The sequence below is a fragment of the Gymnogyps californianus genome, chromosome 18 (genome assembly GCF_018139145.2).
Source record: "Gymnogyps californianus isolate 813 chromosome 18, ASM1813914v2, whole genome shotgun sequence".
NCBI classification, from domain to species: Eukaryota; Metazoa; Chordata; class Aves; order Accipitriformes; family Cathartidae; genus Gymnogyps; species Gymnogyps californianus.
Genome location: NC_059488.1, coordinates 3,019,435 through 3,043,251, shown reverse-complemented (window position 1 = coordinate 3,043,251; position 23,817 = coordinate 3,019,435). Strand labels below are relative to the sequence as shown.

The window sequence follows — 23,817 nt, the reverse complement described above, 5'->3', positions numbered from 1 at the left end:
AGAGCCTGGATTTAATTTTCCCTGCACTTACTCAGCCAGAGGGCTCTGTCTTTTGCAGAGTTATTCCCTCGGTGGCTCCACAGCCATCTCTCTGTTTGCTGTACCACTGAGGCAAGTCTGATGTCAGAACCTTTTCCTTTGTGAATAGGTTTTTTAGCACTGGAGAAAGGCTGCAGCTAAATCAGAAATACAGTGGGAAAAGTTTGGATCTGACACAAAACTTCCATCATAAACTTCCTTAGAGCACATCTAGAAGAGACCTCCCTACCTTCCTGCTTCATCGTGCAAACAACTCTTTCTCATTGAGCTTTGTCTGAAACCATCTGGGTTTTGCTTCCTAATTTTTCTCTCCTGGGAAAGTGTTCCTGCATGCTTTGGTGATGCCCCTGTGATTCGGGGGAGCAGGAGCAAGGGCAACGGTGGAAATGCCACCCTGGCTCTGCTCAGCTCTGGCTCCATTTGCCCGGCTGGCATGCAGCCATGCCACTTGGCACACCAGCAGCACCCTGCTGCGGTATTTCGGGCATGCCTGGGGCTGTTTTGGCAGACTCACTGTCTATGGTAGCAGCAGGCCTTGTCTGAGGAAACATGGGGAAAGAAGACAACTCCTACCCCTCAGGTTTTTATGGCGTGCACTTCACATGTCGGTGGCAGCCTAAAACTGGAAGCCCCGTCTTAGAAGTGAAACAGGAATCACTCAAAAGCATGCCTTGGCAGACTGAGCCTCAAGGGTTTGAGAGCATATTAGGGCAATACAGGCCAAGACCTTGAGCTGAGACTATGTCACCGCTGCCCTGCTCGGGGAAATCTGGAGTCTGGAGCAAGTGAGCTGCAAGATCCCCTGATCCCATTGCTCACACTTGACAGTTTCTGGGCTGCACTGTTCCCAGAGAACACAACAGGAAAGGGAAAGTCCAGCTGTGCCCAGCTGTGATGTATGAAAGGAAGGTAATGACAGAGTCATTCTTCCCCCAATCCATGCCATATAATCCTTTCCACAAAATAACCAGGAACTGCACTGTATAATCAGATTTTCTTCATTTGTTTGTGATTGCCACATAGAAACATGTATCACTGATGCTGTTTTGTGTATCCGCAGCAACCTGTCGACGTTCAGACAACTATAGCTAGCTGTGGTTTGCTATTGTGGTTTGTGTATTGTAGAGCTAGGAGGCTGGTGCAGAGCAGAGTCAAAAGCTCTGCTTCATTGGATCATTTGCTAGGGACTGTCAACAGCAAGGAGAAAAACAAAGCCCTGGATCATGAAGGGAGTACTTTACAGAGCCAGCTTCCTTGTATGCACTGAAACAGACGGGAAAATGTCCAGCTAACCTGTCCCTGACAATACACATGCATTGTTGCAAAACTTGAGCAAGACAGGAATGAGCAATGTCTCTGTAAATCTTGTACTCAGTCCAGGAGAAAAAACCTTATACATCTGGCCTGATTATATTGTTTCCTGCTGATACTGTCTGTTCCCTAAACATCCTCATGAATGAGGAACAGAGTTCAGACTTTGCACCCGTGCACAGGTACGTTGTGTGAACCTAACGTGAACGACAGCGGGGAAGTCCATCCTCAACCGATGCGCACTCGTTTCACTCACTGATTTCAACTTATCTGCACCAATGCGGTCAGAAGTAGAGCGTCTGCCCCACAGTATCTTTTGGAAAACCTTGCCAGGAGTTTGGCTAAGAATACTTTTCTCAGCTCTGCAATCAGCTGGGCCTGGGCTGTGGCAAATGTAAATGGTAAACGATATTTTTGGTTGACAGAACAATGTTTTCCACTGTTTTTTTTATCATGACCTTTCCTCCTTATCTCTGACTATTTTCTGATCCTGGGAAATTCATTGGGAGAAAAAGTATAAGGAAAAGCAGAAAGTGTTATGCCTAGGAAGGAATGCTGAGAGTGAAAGGGTTTCAGATCACCAGAAGTTAATTTCCAAGAGAATAAACCACCTTGTGTGGCTGAGCTGCAACATCTCCTAAGTGCTGGAAGCAAAATACCTTGGTCAAATGCAGAGAATTCTCCTAGATGAGAACTAGGGAGCCCTGCACCTGACCTCTTCTGGCTTCAAGAGAGATTTGAAGAGAGACTGTCCTGGTTTTGGCTAGAATAAAGTTAATTTTCATCCTAGTAGCCGCTATAGTGCTGTGTTTTGGATTTAGGATGCAAATAATGTTGGTAGCACACTGATGTTTTAGTTGTTGCTAAGCAGTGCTTATACTAAGTCAAGGACTTTTCAGCTTCTCATACTGCCCTGCCAGCGGAGGCTGGGAGCGCACAAGAAGTTGGGAGGGAACACAGCAAGGGCAGCTGACCCAAACGAGCCAAAGGGATATTCCATACCATATGACGTCATGCCCAGCATATAAACTGGGGGGAGTTGGCTGAGGGACACCGCAGCTTGGGGATTGCCTGGGCATCAGTCAGTGGGTGGTGAGCAATTGTATTGTGCGTCACTTGTTTTGTATATTCTATTATTATTATTATTATTATATTCCCTTCCTTTTCTGTCCTGTTAAACTGTCTTTATCTCATCCCGTGAGTTTTACTTTTTTTTCCCGATTCTCTCCCCCATCCCACTGCAGGGGGGAAGTGAGCGAGCAGCTGCGTGGTGCTTAATTGCCGACTGGGGTTAAACCACAACAGAGACTAAAGTGCTCTTAGTCTCTTGAAGACTAAGGTAGAGACTAAGGTGCTCTTCCCTTGTTGAGTTGGTTCTTCCCTGTGTCATGCCGCAATCTTATCCCTCAGTCATCTAAAAGCTGTACGTGTTACTCCCTCCTGGGCTCCAGTCTTGGGCAAACCAAGTAGTCTCCTTGGTGAGAAATCTGTCCACAGAACAGAGGATGAGTTCTTCCAGGGTCTATGTCCCACAGGGACCATGCTGGATTTCAGTCTCTTCGCTCAATATATTGTGTTGAAGTTATTCTAGGAGACCTTGTGCCCTTACACTCCCCTTATGCCATCCCACTTTGCCCCAATGCACTCAACACAAGAAGTCTGGTACAGCGCAAAGCATCCTGTGTGTTATTTGCCTTTCTCTCCTTGAAGTAAAGGCAGAGGGGTGAAGAAAGGTTACTTGGGCACCAGAAGAGACCAAAGCTCTGGTCTGTCTTGTGTCTCACCTGGGGTCTTGCTGCTGGGAAAAATCTCCTGGCAGCAGCAGTAGAAGGTGAAGCAGTTCAGCACAGCAACAGATGTGGTGCCCTTTACATTCAAGAAATACCAGGTTGTCTACTTCATGCTGACAAGCACCATGGTTTGCCACAGCATACGCAAGGGGATAGACCAGGATTTGCCCTGAAAGGCTTTGCTGGAGTCCCTGGGCATGGCGGCAGCTCCTATCCCATAGCCCCTGCCTCCTCCACAGCCATGGGCTGGAGCCAAGGAGATGGGAGCAGCATCCCCTTGGGCCATGACATTCCCGCAGCTTCTGACACCACAGGAGTACCGCCCAGCTGATCATCTCACTTCGTGTGCGTGGGAGGGAAATGTGCTTACAGGACATGCGCTGTATTGGCAGGAGGAGGATTTCAGCAGCAGAGAGGTGGGAGAGCACGGCAGGGACACAGTGGCTGGAGGTGACTGTCGTGGTTTAACCCCAGCCAGCAGCCAAGCACCACGCAGCCGCTCCCTCACTCCCCGTCCCCCCCCCGCCCCCTGCTCCCGGTGGGATGGGGAGGAGAATCGGGAAAGCAGGCAGAACTCGTGGGTTGAGATAAGAACAGTTCAATAACTAAAGTAAAATATAATACTAACAATAATAATAATGAAATATAATAATAATAATAGTAATAAAAAGGAAAAAAACCCAGTGATGCACAATGCAATTGCTCACCACCCGCTGACTGATGCCAGAGCTGCGACCCATCTCTCCCGGCCAACTGCCCCCTGTTTATATACTGGGCATGACATTTCATGGTATGGCATACCCCTTTGGCTAGTTCAGGTCAGCTGCCCTGGCCGTGCTCCCTCCCAGCTCCTTGTACCCCTGCTTGCTGGCAGAGCATGGGAAACTGAAAACGCCTTGGCTTAAGATAAGCGCTACTTAGCAACAACTGAAACATCAGCGTGTTATCAACATTATTCTCACACTAAATCCAAAACACAGCACTGTACCAGCTACTGAGAAGAGAGTTAACTCTGTCCCAGCCGAAACCAGGACAGTGATGAACCATCCTGCACCCTCCCACTCCTTCCCGTCACATGTCATCCCCTGGCAAGGGGCAGCTCAAGGAGCTGGTCCCCATCTCCTGTCTGGTGACAAACCCAGTCTAACTGGGTAACATTTCCACATAGCGACCAGCTACATCCTACTTCTGGTTATTGGTGGTCAGGAGTTGTGTAAGAGTAATGACTGACCTAAAAAGCCCCTCCTGACACATATCCATACCTGATCATGCCTATGGCAAAACCCTCCCACAACACTTGTGCACAAGGGAGGACACGGTTCCTCTTCCAAGGCGGTGCTGGTCATGCTAAGATGAGCCCCCCATCCCTCTGCCTTCCCTCCAGCCCTGCTGTCCTCAGCAATCACAACTGGCAGCACTTGAATTTATTGGATGTCCATGGGTTGACCCTGGTGTAGTACAAATTCCCACACCACTAGCACTCCCTGCTTTCACCGTTCCCCTTGCCTGGCCCAGGCCATGGGCTGGCAGAAGCAGGCATTGCCCATTGCTCCCCGTGCAGCCCCGATGCTCAGCTGCAGCGAGCCGAGTGCTGGAGGGCACAGGACAGCCACAGCAAAGCACAATGGGGAACCACCACCGAGTATGTGCCAGCAACCAACAGCCACAGCATCGAGGCAGCAGCAGCCAGAGGGAAGGATGAAATGCCAACCTGGGAAGTCACAACTGGTGCTGAGCACTCCGTAGCTCTGAGAGCGCTACAGTCTCTCCATGCTGCATCTCTGTACACATGATGTCTCTGGTGGGAGACTCCAGACAACCTAGCAAAACATCGAGCAGGAAGGATATGACAAGATCAAGAGGAGCAAATATCACGTGCTGATTTCCCCTCTCCTCCCAGCTGAAGGATGCTCCATGCTTTGCCTTTCTAAGGGGAATCTCACAGGATTCAGCTGGAAATGGTGCAGATAAAACATTAACCATTCTGAACAGAGTGAACAAAAAGCACTTTGAAAACTCTTAGAAAATGTGTGAAATGTTCTTTGAATGCTCAATTACTTTTTCTCCATACTCACTGCAAGCTTAAAAACTAAAACCGCAGCCATTACCCAATGTAGACAAGGAATGAATAAAGATGCAATGTGCTAAGTATCTTCCATGCTAAAGACAGAAATACCTGTAATACCATCCTTGTGTATACTACTTTATCCTCACTATATATGTGATTCAGCTTACTTGTCCGCAGACAAAATACCCTCATACATATCATGCACAAGCATGCAGAAAGAACAAAAAGCACTGCAGAAAGAAGAGAAAACTCAGCAGCACAGAGGTGGCATGCCCCAGTGACAAGCTGTTTCTTTGGATGCCTAATTCCTTTCATGCTTTTTCCTCTCTTTAAAACCATCTCCTCATCCCATATATTTAACTCCACAGTAAAACATCTCCCCTCTTTAAAGCTTGTTAAACTAGAGAGGTGAGCTGGATTGGTAACCCCTGCAGATTTCTCTAATCAGTAGAAACTAGTCAAGGATCACAGGCTGGGACACATCTGACATCCCAGCAGTCAGGGCTGAGAGCTCAGCTGGGGGCAACCGGGGAGCAGCAGGAGAAATTTGAAGAGCACCATGACAGACAGCCGAGCAGGACTGCCCCTGTCTGCACCCTGCCTGCACAGGCCCAGCTCCATTCACGGGAAAGACGAGACCGTCGTGGTCACCGAAGGTCACCGTTCCCTGTCCTGCAGCCAGGGAATGGCCGGGAAAGGCTCCAGGCACCCGCACGGTGCGGCACAGCCAAGGGCGGCCGGAGGGTGGGAGCCCAGCACTGGCACGAGAGGTCTGCAGACCTGGGTTTATTCTGGCTGCTCTAAAGCTGCCTTGCTGAGCTGTCTTGGGCAAGTGTCGTGGTGTAACCCCAGCCAGCAGCCAAGCACCACGCAGCCGCTCCCTCACTCCCCGTCCCCCCCCCGCCCCCTGCTCCCGGTGGGATGGGGAGGAGAATCGGGAAAGAAGGCAGAACTCGTGGGTTGAGATAAGAACAGTTCAATAACTAAAGTAAAATATAATACTAACAATAATAGTAATGAAATATAATAATAATAATAATAGTAATGAAAAGGAATATAACAAAAAAAAGGGGGGGGGGGGGGGGAACCAGTGATGCACAATGCAATTGCTCACCACCCGCTGACCGATGCCCGAGCAGCGATCCGCACCTCCCGGCCAACCCCCCCAGTTTATATACTGGGCATGACATTCCATGGTATGGCATATCCCTTTGGCTAGTTCAGGTCAGCTGCCCCGGCCATGCTCCCTCCCAGCTCCTTGTGCACCTGCTTGCTGGCAGAGCATGGGAAACTGAAAAAGCCTTGGCTTAGATAAGCGCTACTTAGCAACAACTAGAACATCAGCGTGTTATCAACATTATTCTCACAGTAAATCCAAAACACAGCACTGTACCAGCTACTGAGAAGAGAGTTAACTCTGTCCCAGCTAAAACCTGGACAGCAAGTCACCTGGCAAATAAAAGGCACACTGTGTGCCAGATGCACTTGCGCTCTGGAGAGGAAAAAGGAATTTCTCCTTCCTGTCTTGGGATTTTTAAGAACAAATTCTCAGCTTGGCTTCATGAGCCAGGTCCAGAGCATGAACCTGTTCCCCCCTCACCTCAAAAGCCCAGCCCTTTATCTCCGAGGCTCTGGCTACTCATCCTCTTCCAGCTGAAGGTTTGCAGGTCACACACCACTGCAAGAAGTCTCAGGTCAATAAAACTCTTAAGACCTGTTTTAACTCACAACTGACTCCACTGGAATTCCTTGGAAAATTAAAAGAAATGAACTCCAGGGGGTTTGCTGGCTTATGGATTGGGGATATCTGTGGCTGGCTGCTTGAACGGCACATGCCTTGAATATATATTAAGCATTTTGTAGCACTCACAATGAAGAGAAAATTAACTTTGACACTCATGGCCAAAATGTTAGTATTAGTTTTTTAGTACTCTGCCCTAGAATAAGCAACTGGTACCCCAGCAAAAAAAAAAAAAAAAAAAGAATCACATCTTTACACAGCACTTCCACAGAAATATGAGTTTTCTTTCTACTGATCTCAGCAGCACCTTCCCACCCATTCCGTTTTTGAAATTTATGATAAAAGGAGTCACGCCTGCCCTGAAATCAGTTCTGGGTGCTGTAAAAACAGAGAGTAGTCCTTGTCCTCAAGGTTTAACAGCCTAAATGAAAACAATGAATTAAAGAAGGAAACAAAGTCAGTCGCTAGCTTAAGGTCACAAAGGAGTTATGTGGATTGGCTCGGATTAGAGCACATGTCCTTTGGTGCTTTACCAGCTCTCCTGTCCCATCTCCCTAAACCATACTGGGTTTCACTGTTTCTTGCTTTCTCCTTCACACTTTCCCTTTCCCTGGCCTATTCCATGCATGTTCTGCTCAGAGCATGACTTCTAGCTTTCCAGTGTATCAAGAGCTGCACTGGACTATTTTAATAGGAAGATTTCTGGCAGTGTTATCAAAGTTCAAATTATAAGAGCTGGCTGAATTTTTATTGGGGGGGGCGGGTTGCAGACAGACTGGGACATGAGAAAATATTTTTCTTTCTTTGATATTATTTCATAATAACACAAATCTGAAATGCTTTTCATGGGGAGATGGGGGAAACAACCTTGTTGCTCTCTGTCCTGGTTTCGGCTGGGATAGAGTTAATTTTCTTCTTAGTAGCTGGTACAGTGCTGTGTTTTGGATTTAGTGTGAGAATAATGTTGATAACACACTGATGTTTCAGTTGTTGCTAAGTAGCGCTTATCTTAAGCCAAGTTTTTTCAGTTTCCCATGCTCTGCCAGCAAGCGGGTGTGCAAGGAGCTGGGAGGGAGCACGGCCGGGCAGCTGACCCCGACTAGCCAAAGGGATATTCCATACCATAGAGCATCATGCCCAGTATGTACACTGGGGGGTTTGGCCGGGAGGTGCAGATCGCTGCTCGGGCATCGGTCAGCGGGTGGTGAGCAACTGCATTGTGCATCACTTGTCTTTTCTTGGGTTTTACTTCTCTCATTTTTTGTTACATTCCTTTTCATTACTATTATTGTTATTATTATTATATTTCATTATTATTATTGTTAGTATTATATTTTATTTTAGTTATTAAACTGTTCTTATCTCAACCCACGAGTTTTACTTTTTTCCCCGATCCCCCTCCCCATCCCACTGGGAGGGGGAGCGGCTGCGTGGTGCTGAGTTGCTGGCTGGGGTCAAACCACAACACTCTCTCACTAAAATTAAGTAAGTTTCCACCCTGTTTCTCTACCCAGGGAAAAAGGAGAAGTTTCTGCACATCAGTGTGTGTGCGTGTATAAATCAAAGAAAGTTTCAGTTTTGGTGAGAACCATGTTTTCCCGGGAAAAAAATTTCTAATTTCAACAATCTGGATAAGTCTACATGGCAACATCTCTGCTGATGGCTCCTGCCAAGCCCTTCCTAAAGCCTGCCCAAGGCCAGCGGACGGAGGGTGGGCTGCTGCTGTGTGGCAGGGAGCGAGCACGCAGCTAGCCTTCCCCAGGAGAAGGGAGCCCCTTCCAGCTGGACATCGGCTACCATCTGATCTTATTTCTCCTAAATCAGTTGCTGACCAGCTCCTGAGGTTGCCAATAGGCAGCAGGCCCTTTTAATCAGAGATAGCAGCTATCAATAAAGTAAGATGACATACATTTTTCCCAAGTGCAATAATGTCACAGCTTTTCCAAGTAATGACAACAGGCTCCTGTGAAAGCACAATTAAGAAGAGTTTGGCGAAGACGAACCCCACAGCAGCTAAACACCCTATTTTAGGCCTGACCCTAGACTGTTTGGTACAAAAGGTACATTGAGCAACCTGCAGCCCACTGCAAGTTCTGCTAAAACGTAGGAATGAAGCAACGCTTCAGAGAACCAGACCCCTTCTTGGGGTCACTTGTGATACCCTCGCCTTCCCTAAAAGACTCTTCCCTTTTCTCCCGGGGCTGCGCTGAAAACTGCTGGGCTCTGGGACACCGCACACCACCCGCTCGCCTCTGCCACTCGCTCTCGCTCTCCCCCGGCTTCTCACTTTCACTCCCATTGGTTTCATATTCCCTTTGCCACGCGGAAAAGCTTTCAAGCTTATCCAGCCCAGCAGCAGGGTTTATCCTGGTTCCACCCACTGGGACTTTCCTAGCTTCCTTCTGCACAGCGAGGGGGAAAAAAAGCCAGACGGAGGCACAAAGCAGGCACCTCGGGGAGCTCGGGGAGCCGCGGTGCTCTCTTTCCCTGAGCTAGGTTTCTATTGTAGGCGGTGCATTCCTTGGGAGGGAGGGTGTGTGTGTGTCGGTGCCTTCCCACACTCGGGGCAGCTCTTATTTAATGGGGGTCTCCATGCAGGGCAGACACCAGAAGAGATTTTGCCGTTCCCAGTTCCCATCCAGGAACAGCAGCAGCTCTCATGCCAGGCACCAGCATGGACCGTGTGGCCGAGATAACCCTGGAGGAGGCGGCTCCTGGGACCAACCAAGCCTCCAGGATGCACCTCAGGGAGGATTTGAGGAGGATACGGTGCGCGGTGCTGCTGTGCCTGCTCTCCGTGCTGGTCCTGGCGCTGCCCACTGCCTACCTGCTGGTTGGAAACCTCGGAGCCCCCAGCTCCTGCGCCGGCCAGGTAAGAGACTGATGGCTGATTTCTGTCCTGCCGTGGTGTGAGGAGGACAGCGCTGCGTCCCGCATCTCCAGGGTTGGGTTTGTTTGGTTCTTTTGTTCTCTTTATGAGTTTCTCATCTTTAAGGGAACGTGAGAAACTCACTGTTACGTTCCTTCTTCCTTATGCAGAGCAAATCTGCCTGGGATAAATCTTACTATTGTTCGGTCTTTTTAACTAACCGTTTCTGTTCCTCTTGTCTTAATTTCACTGAGGTCACAGTACAATGCACAACTTTAAAACTTTATTGACATGCTGCAGGAAACGCTTAAGAAAAATCACTAGTTGATGGAAATCTGTGTCTCTCCACTGATTTCAGCCAGATTTTGACACTACGGCTCATTTTCCTCCCTTCGTTTGGGTTAAATCTGAGACTTCCCCTCCCAGTGTCGTATTTCAGCAAACATCTGCTGACCGCACTGCTGATGTCAGGGTGTCAGTGCCCATCATCCGTCACTGGGCAGACAGCTACAACTCTCGTATATTATTAATGCAAACTCCTGCAGAGATATGATTTGAGACAATTAAGGAGTCTGACCCTAAATTTCGCATCCCATTTTTTACTCCCCAACAAAACTTTCTGTAGATCTAGGGATCTTCTCAGCTCTTCTCCTCTGACAGACAGCCAAACTCACTTTGTTCCTAGCAATACAAACTTGCTGGGGTGGCTGCTTCTAGTGCTCCTCTATGCTGCCCCACTCCTTCTCGTGCCAGACTGCAAACAAGTGCCTATTTCCATGGTAGACTATGAATTCAGCAGGCTGCCTCACGCTAGAAGGATGCATATATGCATATAGGTCTGAAGAAGTAAGGTTTGAATTTTAGCTTCAGGTCTGAAATTCCCCAACTAATTAGCCTGCTTGTTACATGCTCACTTAGGAACAGCAAAAGAAAGCAGTGTTGGTAAGTGGCCCTGAAGGCAGATTTCTAACCTTGCACACATTTAGTCTATGGATGTTTAGAGAGCGTGACAGCTGTACCCATGGCTGCACGCGTGCGTGCTCTTGGCTGCACGGAGACGTGCTAGCCCCTGTTTGACCTCAAGTCTGCACAGCCGGCATCTTGCGCCCAAGCGATGCCGGCTTCTGAGTGCAGCATCTTCTGCGTTATCTGGTTATAGCTTCGTGCACCGCTGAAAGGAGATGCAGCAGCCCTGCGCAGTACCTCAGGCTGTTAGATCTGCCAATTTCTTGCACGTGTGAAAGTGCGTGTTACTGCGCTGACCCTGTTACTGATATTTAGGCCAGCTAGAATGGGTGCACAGGGAGTGAAGAGGCTGTTTGGACAGTCTCAGATGCATTGCTCTTTGTTTGTGTCCTGTGAGTTGTACAGAGCAGAACAGTTCAGTTCTTGAAACAATCTTGGAGTGAAATAACAACGTTAGCCTGTTTGATTGGACTAATGTGTTCCTGGCTCTTGACCCTGTTGGCAGAGTTAGCAGAGAAAAGTATTTTTGTGAGTGGGTTTGGCTTCCTAAGAGGAAAAGCACAATGTAAGCCATTAGATTTGCTCTAGCCTGGGCTACGCTAGTGTGTATTTCCATGCATATGCACTGAATTATTAGCATGTAGTATTCCCACAATGATGTAATGAGGTGATCAGATGGGTTACAGCCTCTGCGAGTCCCAGTGAGGAAGAGAAAAATCATCAGGGCTGGCCGGCTGCCTTTGTGCCAAGCCCAGTGGGTGGAGCGCCCAGCTGCAGTTCGGCGCCCAGCTGGATCCTGCGTTTTCTGAATTCTTCATTCACTCTGCTGGTGACTGACTGTATCGCCAGTGTTGTCCAGCAACAGAGTGCAGATGGGTGGATTTGTCTGCCTGTGTCGCTTTCTGTTAATTCCCTAAAGAGCCGTGTCACGGGCTGAGCCCAGGTGCTCGGTCCTGCAGCTCAGCACGGCTGTAGGCTGTTTCAGTCCATGGGAACGCTTCTGGGCGTAAAGGCTCTCAGGAAAAAGTCTTTTTGCATTTCCTTCTGCATTTGAAGTGTTAGAACTGGATGGCTAAAGGACGCCTTCCTCACGTGCCCCATTAATAGCCCAAATCAGGAGGACTAGGTTGGGACCAGACGCGTGTGCCAGAGCTCTCTGTGGCACTGGTTTTGGGGTGCAGATGCCCTGGGCATAGTGGGAGCAAGTGCGCAGACCTGAGTTTGCACCAGATGCGTATTCGCTTGCTGATCCTTGCAGCAGCAAGCCCATGGGAGGTGTCCTCTCCGTGCCCCAGGACCAGAGCTCAGCCCACACATGCCAGATGATCAACTTCTCGTGCATTGGGGACAGTCCTGGGAGGAGGGAGGGACTCGACAGCTGAGCAGCTGAGAAGCAGATGTAGTAAATTCCTGAGCCCGTCCTTCCTGGAGCAAGGAGGAGGAGAAGGGGAGCTGGGGAAGGTTTGTGCAACAGGGGTGTGCCTCCGATGTGCCTGTGGGGTGAGGCAGTTTATTCGTCTCTGCTTCCGTTTGGGTGCACATGGTGTCACATTCTGCCTCTGAAGGCGTACAAACTCACCTTTTCCTCTGGAAACGTCCCTTTCAGGAAAAAGCAGGGCAAGTTATGTCATTACATCAACATGTCTGAGCCACCACTTCTCTCTCTCTCATGGTATAATGCGTCTTGCATGAATAATTCAAGTCTAATGATGGTTTCCCTGGACACCTTCCAGGCTCACTACACTGCTTCCCTTTTGGAAATAGAAATCACTTTCTTTTGTGCTACAAGACAGAGCGAGGTGAGGAAATAGGGTTCTTTAAGCAATAACACATGGCTTGTGTTATTAGCAGGAAATATAAAAGGCTCTAGTGGTGCCCTTGCAGAGGAAGGGCCAGGACTGCTGTGCATCCTTCCCCAATAGGAAGCCAAGTTTCAGTCTGAGTGCGCAAATCTACCAAGGGAACAGCACAGCAGCCAGAAGAGCATCTCTGGCTACCTTAGCAACCCACTCGGCCAGCCCAATACAGCACAGTATCAAGTCCTGTGGCCTGGAGATGTTGGTACTTGGGCTTATTTGCATGGCATGGCATGGCAGGACCACAAGCAGCATAAAGGGAAATTCCAAAACCTGTCCAAAGGATTGCACGTGAACCTGTGTGCCATGTCAGCCTTGCAATGGAGAAGGGAGCTGCTGCGGTACAGGAGGGACTTTAAAGTCCTAGCAGCTCCACCTGGATCCCATCCGAAAGGATGAAGCCAGAAAGCTAGCAACAAAGCTCAGATAAGGACTGCCAGAACATGCAGAGCCAGAAGCCCTAATGGCCTGCCCAGATGGGAAAGAGAACCTGAAATGGCTTCCTGATCTGTGGGGAAGGAGAAATGCCCAGGGAGGAGCAGCCAGCATTGCACCTAGGCCCAGGTGTGTGGGATTCCCCTTCCAAAAGTCAGCAGCAGTAAAAGTCCTGACTGGCCATTGCTGCTTGATGCACATGGTCCTCGTGGGCAAAGAAGCCAGAAAGCACACACCCCGGGTACGTGCTTACACTGGGCACTGTAGTCCAGCTGAAATACTCCCATTGAGGCCAGTTTTTACTGGCACAGGACAGGCCCCTACCAAAAATGCCCAGCCCAGGCCATGCAGCATCTCTGGAGCTAGCAAAATTGTGGGTGTATGAACTGTGTATGATCTGCAGAGACCTTGCCCGTAAGGTAGCGTCTTGTGCTAAAAATGGAGTGGATGGAGGTGCCGGGGATATTTTCGCTTATTAATCTCCCTGCCTGCAGTGCCAAGCTGCTTTTCCCATGCAGTACTCTACCGGATACGCCCAGCCCTTCCTGGAGGTGCAAGAGGCAAAGCATGCGCACAGGGGATGTTCAGCCCTTCTTTTTGGCTTTAGCAATATATGGATATAAATGCAGCGGGGCTTTTGGACATTCTTGGTAGCAAAACAACATGGAAGTGTTTTGCATACCACAGTCTTCAGGATAATTGGAGCTGGCTGTCTGAGATGTCGTTTGTCTGCAAGTCAGCTGTAAGGTGGGATTTTCAACATCACTCAGTGCTGGTTACAGTCTCTCCACAGTAACCAAAGGGAAAATTGAAGCCATGCTGTGAACTTTTCAGAATCACAGCTAAGCAAGAAAGGAAAAGAGAGAAAAACACTGTGTAAACGATCTCTATTGTCTCATGCTGCTTAGCTCCCCCTCACCACCTCATCTACACCATCAATGTACATCTGTGCCTATTTAGGTCAAATATTACTAATTCCTGGCCATTGTGTACCATTGACTAGTGCTAAAATATTTTCTGTAGGAGGTTTAGATTTGTATCCTTATCAAACAGCACAATTATGGAAAAAAAAACTTCTACCTTTGCCAAGCAACAGAATAATTTCACACCTTGCAGCACCCTGCTCTATCTACTGCACCACACTGTCCTTTAGCATCTATGAATGCAGCTCCTGCACCTGGAATTTCCCTCTGGCCTTCTTTGGAAGCAAGTAAATTGAGGTTGCATAAAAAGCTTCTTCCCAGTTTTTAGTCAAAACCATTTTGTTATTTTTTATAAAGAGGCGGAATTCTGCTTGATATCCTTCCCACTTTCCCATCACCTCTGTATTGCGACATCCGAGTTTATATAAGTACTTCAGCAGAAGTTAGGCTTTAAATATGTAAACAGTCCCACTGACGTTACATGATTAAATGTAAGTTTGTGATTGATTTGTAGCTCATTGCGGTACTTGGCATCGTTAGAAAATATATCACTTGATAAATATGTAGGAAGTGTCACATATATAATGGTGTAAAATATACTCATATGCATATACACCTGGCCAAAAGCAAGGGCAAGTGTTTCAGGGAAATCCTCCACAGCAATCTTGTGCTTTCCACCAGAGGAAGGACAAAGTCACCTGGCTATGAATCTTTGTCACATCAAAAGTACAGTCATGTTTAGACACCACAGTAAGCAGACGGGACCTTGGAGAAAGTCACGAGTCATAATGAAAGGCCCAGACATCTCATTGACAGCACACCACCATTTCTCTCTGTCAGCCACACACTGAGCTTTCGCACCACCATCTCTTCTAAACGACGTTTCCTGCAGAGCAGCAGACTGCTATGGCTGAGCTAGAGATGTGTGTACAAGTGGGGAAGGGAGAAAAAAAAAGGGAATTTTCCCTGCAGTTTTCCTTCTCCATTTTTTCCCAACACACTGGAGCAGCTATTTTAGAAATCAGGTTTTCTGCAGGAGCACATGGATGTTTACTGCTAGTAAAACATTAAAATATCTTTGGGCTTACTGGAGTAGCTAGCAGTCCCCAAACCCAGGCAGCCTGACTCTTCTCCTTCCCCCAGACAATATAAATTATCTATTTTCTACTTCTCCTGCAGTATTTGAAGTTGTGTGAGACATAGCCACCAGGAGGTAGCTTCAGCATGTACGTGCTAATACTATTTCAGCCTGTTATTAAGCAGTGTGCACCAAATCCTTAGCTGCAAGCTCATCAGTCACAGTTTACTGTGTTTAATGTATTTATTGTAGCTGTCCATAAAACACACCATACCACACCAGCGTGCTCCTGACAAACATTGCATGATAGGGGTTCCTGACAGCCCTGATTGATAGTCAATGCTGAGCTGCCTGCATAACCCAGACTGTCTGCTTTCTGCAACCACACTGTTGGCATAGGCCCGCAATGGACTGTGCCCTGGGGAAAGCATAAGGGATGCTCCTCACACCCCAGGGAGGCTGGATCCAGAGTCAGCATCCCGCAGCATCCTCCAGCTAAGGCCCATGCTGCTTTGCAGGCTGCCATAAGAGGACCGGCACCTGGTGAGAAGCCACCGGCCATGCCCAAGTGTGCTTCAGAAGGACCAGCCCTGATAGGCGTGTGGCAGGCAGAGAGCAGCTTCCCTTTGAACTGCTCGACCTAAACATCAGAACCGCTTGGCACAGCCCAGGGCCATGCCCTGCTGCCATGCAAATGCATGTTGGCACGGGGATGCGTTACGAGTGTGCTGGTGTTCGGCTCTAGAACAAAACGGAAGAGGCAAGCAAACGCGAATCACCCTGCCTTCCCTCGGTGGAGTGGCAGCGAGCCGCAGAGCTCACCCCCTGCAGCTGCACTCTCAGACCTGCTCAGCTCCTTTCTGTCTTCCAATGAGGCAACCCAACATTCAGGACAGACCTAAGCAACAGACTAACAGTCTGAAATAACACAGATGCAGAAAGAAAAGCAGGTGAAACAGCAGCTCTGTAGCTGATACACCTCAGTTAGTCTTTTTGCTGGCATTATGGATGCACTGAGCACCTGCGAAGGCTCAGACCTGCTGAGTGTTGAGACAGGGAAGAATTGCTCACATCACTCTGCTTGCTCTGTTTGCTCTGCACAGATTGAGGGACAGGAGCATCTCTAAGCAGCAGAGGTGCTCCAGCAGTGCTGGATGGAAGTACCATCACAAAGGAGGGTTAGCAATGGCTAATCCACACTGGCCACTCCACCAGTCCCCCCCCAGTCATGCCAAGGGCTTGTTCAGCCTCTGAACAAGACGAGTTTAATGCAACCACCTCCACAGGATCCCAGGACCTGTCCCTGGCACCTTTTCTGAGACGTAGGCAGTTTCAAACAAACAGCAGAAGACTTGCAATGAAGCAAAGCCCTGTCAGGGCTTGTCCTTTTACATAAAAGCTCTAGCTGAGGTCGATAATATTACTGTAGCATATTCCATTTTCTGGGATAATGCAAACCAGACCCTCTGTGGAGGTACTGTAGCCCTGAGCTAACTGCTTGCAAATCTCTCCTGCAGGTCACAGAAGAGAGGGGCTCTCGCTTTCTGAAGCAACGGGCAGTAGGTACTGGTAAGTTTGCCGGTCCTTTCCTCCATCCCAAACACCTTTGTTTACCGAGGTTGTGCAATCGCTGCCGCAGCACGCTGCTGGCAGATGCCTCCCCACCTGCCCTCTGCTCTCACCACCCAAATCCTTCCCAAGGCTAAACGAGCCAGGGCAGAGGCAAACCTGGGCAACAAGATGCAGGGAGATAACTGGGGCCAGAGTGAAAGTGCAAGCATGTCTAACCCCAGGGCTGTGCAAGCTCGCTCCTTCTAGTGCAGGCACAGACTGCCCCAGCAGCTCTCCGACATCGGTGTAACTCCCTGAACATGCAAAAGCATGGATTTGGGAGCCCGTGCATGCCACGCTCTCATCTGTGCACACCACACCTCCCCTCCGTTCACCCTCCAGCAATTTAAGACGTGGCCATGATGTGTCCTGTCGACACCGCAGCAGGCCTGACAAGCTCAGTCATTTGCAAAGGGATTTTATTACCTCAATGGTGTCAATAAACAATCACGGCAAATAACTCCTGACTTAAACGTATGCAGAAATAGAAAGGGACTGCACACATTTCCTCAGCGGCATCGATCACCGCTCACATCTCATTGACTTGAATAGCAGCAAATGTCCTTATACACATCTTTTTTTTTTTTTCCCCCTCAGTTACAGATACACTTTCCAGTGCAGAAAAGCCAAGAGCGCACCTGACAGGTAATGATTGTTCAAAAATGAAGCGTTTCCCGTGGGTATTACAGCAGATGTAGCGGTGCAATAATCTTGGTTTATATGGGTCTGATAGGATCAGGTGTTGCAGGAAACATGGGGAAAATAATCATCAGTTTTGCCTTGTTGACCATGACATATTTACTGCAGCCTGTGTTTGTAGAAAAGGGCCCACGAAGGAGGTAGTTGACAGAAACTTTTCTTCTTGCCACTTTTCCAAGCCATTTATTTCATTGAATGAGCAGCTCTTGTAACTGCACTTAAATAGGTGCCTGGTATCTTAGTGATCTGCTGAATCCCCTAGAAAAGGCAGTGGAAGGAGCCCAAGCGAGCCGTCACAGAGCAGTGAATTGGGAAAAACTACCAGTTTTGGAGCAAAATCAGGTCAAATAAAACCAGTTTTAGGGCCCTTATTTTTCTGCACGGTGTGACTCGGGCCCCACACACCATATTGCCATCAAATAGCCTCCTGTTTTTAGTCAGATCATCTCTGACTCACATTGGAGAAAGCAAGGGAAGAGTTGTGTCCAGCTGAACGCCTCCAAGCCCTTACCTTGTGTTAGGAAGGTGCTATCGCAAAGCATTGTCGCAGGGTGGGCTGCCATACATTTCCGAGGGGCTGCCAGCATTTGCAAGGCCACCATCTCACCACCTCAGCCTTGAAGGTGTAGCTGTCGTCACATCAAGGACACTGTCCTGAGCCTTCCCCAACCCCGCCAACTCCACCCACCTGGAAAATTTAGGTATTACCAGAGAAGAGGAAAGAGTTCATGGCTGGTTCCCATGTGGATGGAGCTGAGCGCTGAAAGGCTCTCCAGCTGCTCTGACCTAAGGCAATTTATACCTCTTAAAAATACAGCTCACTGCAGAAGCTTCTCCAACACCCTGTGTGTTGTGCCAGGGGAGCAATTTAGTAACTTGAAGCATGCAAGAAGTGGCATGATGCTTTACACAAATTTACCTACAGCGTTAAGCCAATCAGTATTTCAGGGCTGATTTCTTTCCCAGCATAGTTTGCCTTCCCTAATCCACAAGCTCCTTTCTAATGCACATCCTTGATCCCATCCCCTTTTGCATGCAGGTTGCTAGAGCTCCAAAACTGACCTGTCCTTGTTCAAAATCACATCTTTGCTTAAGTGCAAGTTTGCAAGAGCAAAAGGACCACGTCTGCTAGTGTGTCTCTGTTTCCCCTGCGTCCCCCCACGGCAGAGAAACCCAGAGGCTCCTGGTGCAGCTGACTCAGAAGAGCAGCTGAAGCACAGGTCTGCTGACAGGAACTTCCCTGGGTTGCACAAAAGTCCACTTGCCACAGGGAAGCACCCAACAGTTTTCTTCAAATTTCCTCAGGCCCCTCATTTGCAAAAATTCCTTCGCCATCATTCCTGAGCAGTCTCCCCGGGATGGTGTCCATCCTCTTCAACCTGCCATTACGGGCCAGTCGTTGGCTGTAGCAAGTAGCATGGAAAGGGAAAAGCTAAGGGGATTTTATCGCTCCTTCTCTGTGCAAAAAGGCTACACCCAGGCTGCTGTGCTATACATCCATCAGGGAACCTAATTTCCACGAACTTTTTTTAGCCCAAGCATATTTTTGGTGCTGTATTCTGTGGCAATGAGTTCCCAAGCTTAACAGTGCATCGCAGTCAGAAAATATTTCCTGTTATGTTAAACTTGCCGTGTAATAATTTCTTGGGTGCCACCCTGGTCTTCTCAGAAACCGTGACTCGTGCATAGAAAGTGAAAAAGGAAAATTATTCTTCAGATCTTTGTTATATTCCCCCATCTCAAGTACCTTTTTCAAAGTAAAGGTGGTAGACTACAAACTCTCACTTGTAGGAAATCTATTCCAGATCTCTATTCTCTCTGTTTTGTTCTAGTTTTAGCCACATATATTCTGAAGGTGAGAGCAGAGTGAGAGGAATGAGAACTAGCCACAGTACTTTCATGGGAATGCGCCACTGAATTAGCAGCAGCAGAATGACTCGATGTTTTGGTCCCTGTTCCTTTATGATGAATTTTCCACCTGCTCTTGGCCTTTTTAACACACACTGAGCATTTTGAACTTACCCAAACTGGCATCAAGATCTCCTCTCCCAGGGAGGCTATAGCAGGTGAAGAATGGCACAATCCATGTGAATACCTAGCTAGGACTTTTCTCCATCCCCATTCTCTCCTGTGCACTAATGTATATTTGCTGCTGACTGCGCCATGCCATGCCATCATCCCCTCTCTGACATACTTGGTTGCACTTTGGGTCAAGATGCAGACCAATGCCTATTCCTTCTTGTCAGCAGCCTGTGGCACGGCTGGATGAACTATGTTGAAGAAACCCCATCAAGTACCTGGCTCGCGCTTACCGTGCTGCAACGGTATCTGAGCGCCCCACTAAATCTGGGTAGAACATAACTTTCTGGTTCCACTTGATTGTTGGAAGTAATGACCTTTTAAGGGCAGTTATTGAACTCTCAGGGCACGATCTTGAGCAACAGAGACCCTGCAGCCACGGGACTTTGCAGTACATGCTGTACAAGGGCTTTACTACAACAGGAGATTCAGACTCTCATCTCTTGCTGAGACCAGGAGTCTGGCCTCAGAGTACAGTGTTCAGTATCAGGCTCTCACACCAGTGAGGGCTAAGAATTGTAAAAACCCCACCAGTTCAGCAATATGCCACAAAATGTACCCAAAAGCTGCCAAGCAACTGGGATTCTCCAGCAAGGGACTAAACCAAAAGGGATTTTGGGAAAGGAGAAGTAATTTCGCACATAAGGGATGCCAAAAATTTATAGTGGATGGGAAAGTTGAAGGAACTGTGGCAATGAATCCCTTATTAAAAGCAGATTTTATTTACTTCAAGAGTTAGCACAATAGGTATATTTGCAGGAAGCATAGCTCCATACATTTATGAAATAAATACATCACAAGTACAAAGTACAACTGCTGCTAGAAAAGGAGCCGTACTGTATTCAAAGGCACTTGAACATGCATTTTTCCTCTTGACTGGTATTGAAAGCATGGGAAAAAATTAATTAACTTGAAAATAGAGAGCATCAATAGGGTGAGCTTTATCCTAAAAGGGAGGTTATAGCTGTAAAACTTAGAGTTGCCTAATTCTAGAAGTTATGACATCGTGTACTTCATTTGAGATGCCTGTTAGTTATAAAAAACATTGAAGAATTGAGTGTCTTTGACATTTTAAATGCGTCATTCTACATGGAAAAGAATATTTCACATGCAGCTTCTCTTCAGTTTTCCCCCCAAATTCCCAAGATGGTAAAGAGCCCAGGACATTTTCTGGAAATATTCTGATCTTTTCTGATCCTTCCCATCTCAAACAAGATTTCATCTGCTGCCAACTGATCTCTGAGAGGTATTACTCCAACCACTTGTAAACCTTAGAGTGACCCAAATGCTACTTTAGTTTTTGCCAGGACTCAGACCAGTCCCTAGACACCCAAGAGGAAGATGAGGATGAAGGCAGACCATGAGTACTTTCTTTTATTCCTCTCTCTCTGTATCAGGCAAAGCTCCATTTGCTCTAAGCCTCATAGTCCTTATAATACTTCTGTAATTTAGCTTGGCTTGCTATCACAATCCCTGTCTATCGTTCTCCCACACAGAAATACTCTCCTCATGTACTTTGCCTCCTGGGGAAAGATCAGAAAGATTTGATACTTTAGCAGCACTGACAGGCAGGCTGAAAGAAAAGCCATTATTTTGTTGTGCTAGTCAAAGAATATGCAAGAAATTGCACTCTTAACACCTTCTTGTTACTTATGGATTATTTATTGCTAGAAAAGAGAAGGAAACGGATGCCACTGGGAGCTGAGCACATTAGTTTTTCTGCATCTCATTTCACCCAGGATAAACCTAATGGTTATTGCCAAGAGAATTTCAAAGCTTTCCCTTACCTGCATTCCGTTTGCCTCCCTGCCCATGCACATGCACTCCTTCCCCAAATACTGATTCAAAATCAACTTTGAACATTAACTCAAGCTCATGAAAAAGGTCTCATTTCCTGGAAATCAGTTGCCTCAGTCTTTCTCAGCGTTTAACATTAACTTTCCAGGTTCATTTTCATACCTCTCAGAATCTTAATGGTTTTTATCCTCTTCCTTTTCACTGCCTCAGCTGCTGTTTTACCACAACAATTTTATGTGGCAGTCAGTAAAGAGCAGAGAAAACTCTTTTGCTTCCCTGCAGAAAAATGAGTAAGTGCTAGGGCTTATTCTCCTGGCTGTTGTGTGAGAGGAATTAAAAAGGTGGAGGAGAGGCGAAGGGAATAGGTCAGCAGCTCCCTGATTCTTCCCCTGAGACACCTGCAGCCTGGGGAGCATCCTCGGCTTGGATCAAACTGATGTTGGGGTCTGGATTAGAGCTCTGCTTGTAATCAGCTAACCACAAGACTGGGAAAAAGTGTGGAGGAAAGCTGAGGGTAACACCAAGCTTAGTGTTTTGTTCCAGCAAAGCATTTAAAAAAAAAAAAAAAGATAAAAATGGTTTTAAATATAATGTGTTGCTTTGGAAATGGGCCTCTTGAAGCACAGTGGAGTCTTCTGAGTTTTTGGTAAAATCAAATGACACTGGTAAACCAAAAGCAATTCTACAGCAAAAGATTTCATTGTGAACACTCAGGAAGAAAAGCCTGACGCAAGGGCTAACAAATCCTAACATTCTTCAGAAGCAACTTGGCAGGAAGAGAAGTTCAAGTGTCTCAGTTCTTGGTGATAGATCATGCTGATCATTGTGAAACTTTTGCAAGCACGGTAGTGTCTAAGAAACACAATTGCAATCCATCGCTACTGAAGAAAATGATGCTTTAGTGTTTCTTATTACTGTCCCGAACCATTAGGTACAGGCATGGTACCCATGTGTACAACTGCCCCAGCACTGGTTTCACTTAAGGACAAGCTTTTTACTCTGTAAATAGGTAAGATAGCTTTTTACTCTGTAAATAGGTAAGATAGCACCCCAGACCTGCAGCGTAAAGCCATCTGTATTTCTCCACAGTGCCATGAGACTCAGCCTTTACAAAGGACAGTCTCATCATTTGGGATCTGGCCCACAACCAGGACATCCAGTCGCAGCGTGCCCCTTCAGGCAGCCTGCGCTGGCCAAGGTCTTCCAAAGCATCCTTGGCTTTCACTCCCAATTGCTCAGATCTGGACACCCTATGGACACCCTCCAAAAATATCACTGGACAGTTGGACTGCAGCCAATTCACCTCAGTTTTCAAGCTGTAGAATAAGAACGTTTCTGTCCTACCATTTCGATTACCCTGTTTGAAATGCTTGCCCTTTGGGGTAGTGATCTCACGTTACATTCAGCAGTATATCCCCGGCTGTAGCAAACTAACCCACCTCTTCTCCCTCTCTCTTCCTCCCGCAGTGAAGAAACAAGATCTCACCAACACCGTGGGAAACCATCTGCCCATCCTGCAGTGGGAAGACAAGCGAGGCTTGGCCTTTACCAAGAACAACCTGAGTTATTCCAGCAACGCACTGGTGATACCTGTGTCTGGGGACTACTATGTCTACGCTCAGGTCACTTTCCGAGGGCCCATTGAAAGTCACAGTAAAACAAATTCTGTCACTGAGATCATCACCAAAGTCACTGACAGTTACCCCGAGCCCACCCAGCTGCTGACCAGCACCAAGACCCTCAGTGAAAATGGAAACAGCTGGTTCCAACCCATTTATCTGGGCGCCGTGGTCTCCTTAGAAGTAGGAGACAAGCTAATGGTTAACGTTAGCGACATCAAGCTGGTGGATTACACTAAGGAGCACAAAACCTTCTTTGGTGCCTTTTTACTGTAGGTCTCTGGCAGCAGCTGGTGGGGGCTTCCCTTCAGGGCCCTGGGGTGACCTCACTGGACCTCGGCTTTGTGGGCGCGCGTCAGGGTGCGATCTCTGTGCTGTTATCCTTCTTCTGTACTGTCACTCCCCTGCAGCTCCCTGCAGCCTTAAATTAAGGGGTAGGGAAATCTGAAGCCGCAGGCTGAATGGAAACAACCCAACCCCCCCCCCGAAAAAAAACCAGAAAAATGAAAGTCAGATTGGAGGAAAAAATATCTTTTTGAAAGTAAAAACTGAGAGCTCTTCAAAACTTTGTAAGCTAGGGAGGAACACTTTATACCTGTGGGTAGGAATATTGATCTTGAATATTGCAGCTAGGCTACATCACTAATTCCACCTCCAATGCACAATCTCCTCAACTCAAAAAAGTGTTTTGAACTTTCTCCAGCACTTCCAGTATAGTTTTGCATGATCCTTCTTCAGATTCTCGGTTCTAAAAGGTAATTAGTTTTCATCATTTCCTTACGAATAGATTTGCTCAGCACTTTGCACTAACATAAAGCTCAGATTAATCATTAACTGCTTAATTAATCCCTTCCAACTTCCCTGTAAACTAGATTAAAATTATATCTTGTGTTTTGCAGAAGCTAATTCAAATTTTTTTTCCCCCCCAAGAAATTG

At 47.5% G+C, this 23,817-nt stretch overlaps 1 protein-coding gene across 1 annotated transcript; it reads left to right on the top strand.

Moving 5' to 3' along the window:
• The first annotated feature begins 9,623 nt into the window (after positions 1-9,623).
• Positions 9,624-23,157, top strand: TNFSF15 (TNF superfamily member 15). The gene is made up of 4 exons (XM_050908086.1): positions 9,624-9,821; positions 16,594-16,645; positions 17,285-17,332; positions 22,730-23,157. Exons 1-4 carry the CDS (start codon positions 9,624-9,626, stop codon positions 23,155-23,157), a joined length of 726 nt encoding a protein of 241 aa, XP_050764043.1.
• The last annotated feature ends 660 nt before the right edge of the window (positions 23,158-23,817 follow it).